Source organism: Musca autumnalis, unplaced genomic scaffold, assembly GCF_047663935.1.
Source record: "Musca autumnalis isolate F117 unplaced genomic scaffold, ASM4766393v1 scaffold_2, whole genome shotgun sequence".
In the NCBI taxonomy this organism is placed as follows: domain Eukaryota; kingdom Metazoa; phylum Arthropoda; class Insecta; order Diptera; family Muscidae; genus Musca; species Musca autumnalis.
The window spans coordinates 267179966-267188325 of NW_027411755.1; the positions used below are offsets into that span (position 1 = coordinate 267179966).

An 8360-nucleotide genomic window follows, 5' to 3' on the forward strand; every position below is an offset into this window, starting at 1 on the left:
TCCGCAAACTGTGACTGTGAGTGCGAGTTGTACTAAGCTAATTTATGCTTTCCTGACCTTCGGGAGCTTCGACTGTTATTATTATTATTTTTAATATCCAGGTTCCTAGGTGGAACATAGAGCCACAAAAAAATTTTTCCAATTATTTATATTTAAAGCTAAAGTTTTAATTTCATGCCATGATTTATTCGCCTTCCTCAGATCATCTAAAACTTGCCGTCTCCACGTTAGCAAAGGTCTACCTCTACGGCGGCTACCTTGCGGGTTCCACTCAAGGGCTTCTTTGGCAATATTTCCGTCTTGTTTCCTCAGTGTATGACCGATCCATCTCCATTTTCTTACTTACTTCTTACAGTGCGGTGTAGGGTATAAAAACTGTTTACACATTTTAGATGAGTTAAGAATTATTTGCGAATCCGAAAACATCTATTTCGACTCCGCCTTGAATAATTAAAAATTTCTTTGATTTTGAAACAAATTCGTTTGTATATTTTGTCGTTTTTCTTACGATACTGCATTCTACTTACATCGTATTAGTGGGCATAGCATGGTTCCGAACTTGTTGATATATTTGTAGGGGAACCTTCTTGAATTTTAATTCTAACTTTCCCAGGGTTTTCTCCTCAACGACAATGAGGGATGCCGGAAGGGCTGTAATTTTATATTCCTTGTCCCAGTTTATTGACCGAAGACCTGTTGTTACCTCCAATTCATTGTATACCACACAATTAATATAAAACTGGTATTCATCCTGTTGGAGGGAATAGATAGGGCCATAGATAGAGTTGCAAATGTTTAGGGGGTACATCGTGGTACAACAATACAAGGTAACGTCAATACTACAAAAAATACAACTCAACAACAACCACATAGCCCAATAGAAAATCGAGTCTTCGATGACATTTTCGTCGACGATTCATTGATGAAATTTCTGAATTTACCGTGAACGACAATTTTTTGCAATGTGTCACCAAAAAAACAAACTAAAAATACTCAAACAAAATATGCTATATACATTAGGGATATAACTTTTTGCACTTTTTTGCAGATATCGAAACTACCACCACATAGCCGTGTAGAGCATGAAAAACTATTATGAAATAAGGTGTAATTTTTTCTCTATCGCGAAAAAAGTTTCCGCACCAAATGCATTGAAGTTCAGTAATGCATTTTTTAATTTTATCTGTAATAACAACATGTTTGCTTTTCATTAAATTTTTTATTTTTTTTTTTTGTAATCTAATTTAAAATCATTATCAAAGCGTTCTGGACCAATTAGTACTCAAATCGCGTCATTTCGGAGCATATTAGGAACTTTTGACACTATTGCAATTTTTGGTTTTTCTTTATAAACTCGTGAATTTTATGTTTATATTTTTTGTACCTATCGGACAAGAGAATATGGTGTCATTTGCAACAAATTCGCGAAAGTTACAGACCGTTTTTAATGACTTTGCCTGTGAGAAATGCATTTTTGTCTATAAATATTTATTCAAACAAAGAAAATTTAAAATTATAATTATAAAAATTTCAAAAGGGTTTTAGTAATTGCGGTCGGTGCTGAAACTTTTTCATCGAATCGATCTTAGAAACGCGTTTTCATTACTAGGACAAAATTCCCCACATGGTACTTGTGTTGTATTTTTGTAGAAATCAAATACAATTCTCACAGGCAAGGTCAACAAAAACATCCTGTAACTTTCGCGAATTCGTTGCAAATGACCCCAAATTCTCTTGTCCGATAGCTACAAAAAATATAAACATAAAATTCATGAGTTTATAAAGAAAAACCAAAAATTGCAATAGTGTCAAAAGTTCCTAATATGCTCCGAAATGGCGCGATTTGAGAACAAATTGTTCCAGAACGCTTAGATAATGATTTTAAATTAGATTACAAAAAAATAAAAATTTTAATGAAATGCAAATCTGTTGTTATAACAGATAAAATTAAAAAATGCATTTCTGAACTTCCCTGCATTTGGTGCGGAAACTTTTTTCGCGATAGAGAAAAATTGACACCGTATTTCATAATAGTTTTCCATGCTCTACATAGCTATGTGATGGTATTTTTTTGGTTATAGCCCTAATATACATATCTAGAAATTGTTAATTTTTTAATACGACTGAAATCGTTTAAACATTACAGTTTGAATTGAAAATTCGCGACATTTTTCTAAATAGCGGGAGTTAAGTGAGAAACACTTTGACTAACATACATATGAACTTTAAAAGAATAATTTTGTTTGTAATGAAGTAATCAACATGGAATTGGATTTTTTATTTGGAGTCTATTATATTGGAACATGCTCCTGGAAACAATTAAATGGAAGTGTATAAATGGCATAAATACATATGTATATTTATACATCACAAGATTGTGCATAATGTTTTATACTTTGTAGAATTCGCCTAAAAAGTCTATCCGTCCTAGGTGTTGTTGTTATAGGACCGTTTTGTATTATAGACCACACTGCCGCGGAAATGATTTTGTGTTATGTAGTTTATATTTATGTATATGTACATACATTTTATAGTTTTTATGTTAACAAAATCTTGTTGGTGACAAATTACAAGACACTGTCTGCGAAAGGGTCGTTAACGAAAAGTAGCGTTTTTTGTCTTCGAACTTGTCACCGACGACAGCTTCGCTTACCTTGTCGCCCAAGTTGTCGTGCATGAATAATGGGACACTTGTATGAAAAAGTCGTCAACGATTCCAAAGGGTTGTCTGCAAAGAGTCGGGAACGAATTGAAAGTGTCGTGCACTATTCATCGATGTTGTCTTTAAGACACTTTCTATTCGGAGATTTTGTTTTTGTTTGTAATGTTAGTATCACCGGCAAATGTAAACACAACATTTTTCTTCAAAAACTATTATTTTGTAGATTTGCTGATATATATAGAAAACATGAATGAAAATTCATGGAAAATTGCACGCGGAAAGTATAATATCTCATAAATGTTTGGGATCGCTAAAAATTAATTGAAAAAGGTTAATCAGAATTCAAACTTTGGTTTTTGAAATAAAAATACACAACATGTTCATTAGAGCTTTACTTTTTTCAAATTTTAAAAAATTCCGCAGGTATTAACAAATATTGTGCCTCCGGATCTTAGGTACTTTGACGAGATTCCATATAATAGACATGACAGATTTCGTTCGTGGGAAATATTTTGTTATTATTCCTAATGTACATCGAAAGTACAAATAACAATTCAAAATGTCTTATGCAATTTGACACTAATATTACAGCACAGTTCAATCAGCTGGGTATAGCTGTTACCTTGTATAGTTCTACCATGGGGGTGCACATATTGTTCATAATTTACTTCGATAATAAAGAAACCTGTTTTCTGCCATGAATTACTGAGCACATGAACTTTTACAAAATCCAATTGTGGATTCCGTTCAAACCACCGAATGTAATTCGTCAACGTGTAGTAGCCATGTCGAGTTTTCAAAGACGTCTCGTCATATAAACCACGAAGTATTTTCAAATCTTCAGCATTTTGTAGAACTTTTAACTCTGTCATATTTTTCTGTTGTTATTTTATTGTAAATTAAATACGCTGGTAAATTTATGACTTACACACAATCGTGTAGATTAAACAATGTATGCATTACAACTGAGAATGTTATTTTTTGTAAATTATTATTCGTACGCTTGAAAATACTTCGGTGGGTACCAGATAAGAGCACGAGTTATTTGTATTCTCTTCGACGATTATTCTCCATCGGGCCAGCTAAAATTCTCCACAGTGGGTAAAGTACGCAGCCAATAACAGCGATCAGTTACAGTAAAACCGAGCTTTTCAAATATGCCTCGCGAAGGTTGATTGTCTTCGTTGACAAGTGCCATCACATCTTCACCCTGCTCTCCTAAAGAGCGAGAAATAGCACGGGTTACAACACTTCCTAGCCCCAGTCGTTTGTAGTCATTTTTGACTTGTAGAGCTCCTAAAAATCCACCCTGTAAACTATATTCGGTTTTATTTTATAAATATATTTGAGTAGCTTCTATATCGATGCCGTCACTTACCGCAAACACCATGCAACTAATTCATTTGTTCCATCAACATAAACGCCCATATTTGCATTCCAATCGATTAGTCGTTTTATGAGAAACAAGGAACCTTGATGCCGATTGGGCCATAGCGAATCAATTATTTCAGCATCAGTAGCTGAAGAAAGAGGCTTGACGTAATATCCTTTGGGACAACTGAAATTTTGAAGATAAGAAATATATGTATTTGTGAAATAAGCAAATCTCTCTATGCAATTCACTCTAAATAGGAGTAGTAACTTGATGCGTGTTTATACTAGGGTGATGGCTATTCACGGTGCTCTTGAATCAAATTTAAATGGAAGGTGCTTACACCTGGTAAGTTTTTGCGGATTCTGAAACTGCAATGTTCATAGATGAGAAAAATCAAAAAACAAAAAAAAACGCCGGAGCGCTTTTTAAATAAATCGCGATTCAAGTTGACATTTTTAGGGGTTGTTTAGGTTATTGCGATTTTGCTTGGAAACCGCAATTCATATCAAAATGGTAATAAAGGAAATGTTGTTGCGATTAAAATTCTCTCTTTTGAGATATAGAAGTTGAAATTGGGACAATTCAAATTCAATTTAATTCTGTATCGTCTCATTATAAAACAATGTCATGTCTGCAATTTCCCAACTTAAGCTTATATATCTAAAAAATGGTACAACCTAGGAAAAATTACATAAGCCAGTCTTGTAGAGAATTTTCACAGCTATAAGATTTTCTCAGGTCCCATGCCAATAAGACTTGCCGTATTCAAGCAAAATCGCGAAACCCTAACAAAAAACCTAAAAATGTAAACTGAGCTTTTTTATCTCACAAATGGTACATCCTGAGAACAAATCATAAACGTCAATCCTGTAGAGAAATTTCACAGCTACAACATTTTCTTTAGCTCAATTTCGATAGGACTTCCGGTTTCCAAGCAAAATCGTGAAAACCTACAAATGTGAATTTTGACCGCGATTCATTAAAAAATCCCTACAGCGATATTTTCTTGTTTTTGGATTTTTCTCATCTATGAACATTGTTGTTTCAGAATTCAAAAAAACTTCCCCTGTGTAAGCGGTTTTCATTAAAAGTTAGTTAAGGTTATTACATTGTTTTATAAGGGGGCGATACAGTCAGTGCATTGTCCCAATTTGAACTTCAATATCTCAAAAATGGTAAAACCTACGAAAATACCACAAAGGTCGATCTTGTAGAGAATGTTCATAGCTACAACATTTTCTTCAGTCTCATTTGGATAGGACTTGCGGTTTCTAAGCTAAATCGTGAAAACCTAAACAACCCCTAAAAATTACAACTTGAATCGCGATTTATTTAAAAAGCGCTCCGGCGATTTTTTTTGTTTTTTGATTTTTCTCATCTACGAACATTGTAGTTTCAGAATCCGCAAAAACTTCGCAGGTGTGAGCACCTTCCATTTAAATTATATAAGGCAATTCAATTTTATTTAACTTGTAATTCAAAGCCAACCGGCCCATCAGTGTAAATTACAAAATGCATAAGAATTGCTTAACAAAATAAAAAGGAAAAACAACTCGAAAAATATAATGTAAGACCAAGAAACTAAAAACTAATATACAAATATACATACCAATAATATATACAGATATATATATATATATATATACAGAAACTAAAATACAATTTCTAACTAAACTTGCTGCAATTTGAGGTTTTTAGTGGTCACAGCACTTCTCCACCAAAAATTGTTTATATAGGTATATGTTTTGGTAAAGCCTCCATGTAACGATGCCCCCCTAAAATCATCAATATAGGTCCATGTTTTGAAATAGCCTCCATATTACGGTACCACCCAATTATCGGTATTGTGTTTTTAGTAAATTAAATGCCCAATACATTTTATAATTGAATCGAAAAGTTGAATGGAATTATTTTATTGGACAAGGAAGAAATCGCATTTAATATTGGTAATTACATACATATGTATATTTGAAATATGGTATATCCATATTTATTTATTACATAATCATTTGATTTGAGATGCCGATACCCCACTGATGATGCCAACTTTGAGTAAAATTTGTTTTATTTCCCAACTTCGTTTCTATATATTTTTCTTTTTAAAAGTGTGACTATATACAAATTATTCCAATCAGTTTTTCTTTTATTAAAGTGTGTTATGTATTTCTTTGGAATTTTGTATGTACCTATGTGTCTGTTGTTGTACCTTTCAATAAACAAAAACACCACCATTTGTGTGTATATTATAGAGATATCAAGTGAGCTCTTACTGAGAGCAAGAGAGCATACATTTCAAAGTGTTTTACATTGAAATTTTCGCTCCCTTGCTCTCAGTAATCGCCCACTGGTGCATGTGTTTGTTTTTTTGTGGCTTTTGGGTTTGTATTTGTTTGCACCCAAACATATAAATTGTTTGCACCCAAACATAAATTTGTTTGCACCCAAACATATAATTTGTTTGCGCCCAAACATATATTTGTTTGCACCCAAACATATATTTGTTTGCAGGACTCATACATATATATGTTATGTTTGGGACTGTTGCAAACATATATTTGTTTCCTGCAAAATATGTTTGGGACATATGTTAGAGATGCCGTTTTTTCTGCGTGTAGGTGTAATTGGACACTTGAGGTTTTCAGCGGTCATTTTGTAACAAAAATCGTCAACATAGGTATTGCTTTGGTATAGCCCCCATAAAACGGTACCTACCGATTTTCGGTAGGATATTTGCTACTATTTGTAACCGAGCTAGCTGAAATTTTACATTTGTTCTCAATCTTCCCGAAACTTCTCCACCAACAATTGTGCACATAGGTCCATTTTTTGGTATAGCCTTTATAGAACGGTACCTCACACTTTTCGGTAAATCGAGGATTTTGGCTAACCAAACAAGCTGTAATTTGACATTTAAAGTTCCTAGAGATCCCGAAACTTATCCACCAGAAATCGTCCACATAGGCGCATGTTTTGGTATATCCCCAATATAAAGCACCAACAAATTGAAGACATTTTTAGGTAAATTTATTTACCTAATTTAGTAATTTGGGGATTCGTGGTTAAACAAGGAAACTAATTATTCCATTTTAGTTCACAATATTTGAATGGTATGAAACGTTCGGGCCGGCTGATCTTTATTTTTTTTTCTTGTTTGTTTTAATTTCATTTGCCGTAATTTATTTTCCGATTTTAATATCAATTCTTACCATATTTCCAATTCTTTCGCCTTATGATGCGCCATATAATACATAAGTGTCAGACTATCATATTCACACTGTAAGCATCGGTTTCGCACAACATTTACTACCGGCTGTCGATGGCATTCACGAAAAGAGCTTACTTTCAATCCACCAGACCAATCCAATTGTTCCAATGCTTTGGAGAGATTCTCACAGTTGTTTGAATTAAGAGAACCAATAAACAATTGATACCGGTCCACAATAACGTAGAGAGCTTCGACATGATCGCCATCTTCTCTCAGTGTGTAGATTTTTAAATTCTTAATGTTGCTATTCAATTTTTTCCATTTGAAAAAATTGTTCAAACAATAGTAGCCAACACAGTGTTGAGGCCAGTCTTTTAAATAATGGTCTCTTAGTTTTTGAATATCCTCAGCATTGTGAATTTCAATTAATTTCTTATTATTTCCTTTGTCAGACATACTTTTTGTTTGAGTTAAATGTTGTATGTTTTGATTTAATCGGAAAAAATAGATGCTTTCTGGGTAAAGATAAATGAATAACTAAAACAAACTCTTACAATTTTACAATTTCATTCATGTTTTCGTATGCATTCTCAATTTGAGAAATAAGCAGTGTTGCCGTTCGAAAAAATTTTTTCGGCCCAAAATGTTCCTAAAAACGGCCCAAAACGACCTAAAACGGCCCAACATTAAAAATTAAAACAAAAATATATGAAGAAAAGACAAAATTTTTTAGTTTTCCATAAAAAAAAAAATTAAAATTTTTTTTAAGCTACATGAAAGATTTTTGGTACATAGATTGGGAAAAAAATCCCATTCTTAAATCTGTTCGAGATACTAATTTTGGTTGTTGCGCGCAAAAGTTATGGCGGTTTCAATTCTGATAAAAAGAAAAAATCTTTAAAAGACTCTAATCATTATATTGAGAAACTCTCTTAATTAGGGGCTCCCTACATACTATATGTTTACTGAGGTCCCATAACTTTAGTGAAAAAGTTGTAAATTTTCGCGGAAATTAGGAAAGATTTCAAAACAATTGGTAGTTTACAACTTGTTCTAATAAAATTCAAGCTGTTTATGCATCTGAAAAATATATAAAAAATATGTACGTAATCTAAACA

General features: G+C 33.0%; 1 protein-coding gene across 2 annotated transcripts; it reads right to left on the reverse strand.

Annotated features, from left to right (window-relative positions):
* Nucleotides 1-321: 321 nt before the first annotated feature.
* LOC141392018 (uncharacterized) lies at nt 322-7775 on the reverse strand. 2 transcript variants are annotated; one of them, XR_012409766.1, is made up of 5 exons: nt 7244-7775; nt 4041-4220; nt 3331-3978; nt 528-751; nt 322-441 (listed from the first exon to the last, which is right to left on the reverse strand). XR_012409766.1 is itself a non-coding variant. In XM_073964920.1 (3 exons), the coding sequence occupies exons 1-3, from the start codon at nt 7696-7698 to the stop codon at nt 3726-3728; spliced, it is 888 nt and encodes a 295-aa protein (XP_073821021.1). In that variant the 5' UTR covers nt 7699-7775; the 3' UTR covers nt 3060-3725. The 2 variants fall into 2 exon arrangements, 1 of the variants encoding a protein (XP_073821021.1); XM_073964920.1 differs by lacking the exons at nt 322-441; nt 528-751 and having other exon boundaries at nt 3060-3978.
* Between the last annotated feature and the right edge of the window lie 585 nt (nt 7776-8360).

Bases quoted from the DNA above. Each gene is read 5' to 3' on its own strand.
- LOC141392018 (XM_073964920.1), bottom strand. From the start codon at position 7,698: ATGTCTGACAAAGGAAATAATAAGAAATTAATTGAAATTCACAATGCT. The intron at 4,221-7,243 runs GTAAGAATTGAT...TCAAAATTTCAG, and splicing joins GCGAAAGAATTGGAAATATG to TTGTCCCAAAGGATATTACG. The intron at 3,979-4,040 runs GTAAGTGACGGC...AACCGAATATAG, and splicing joins TTAGTTGCATGGTGTTTGCG to TTTACAGGGTGGATTTTTAG.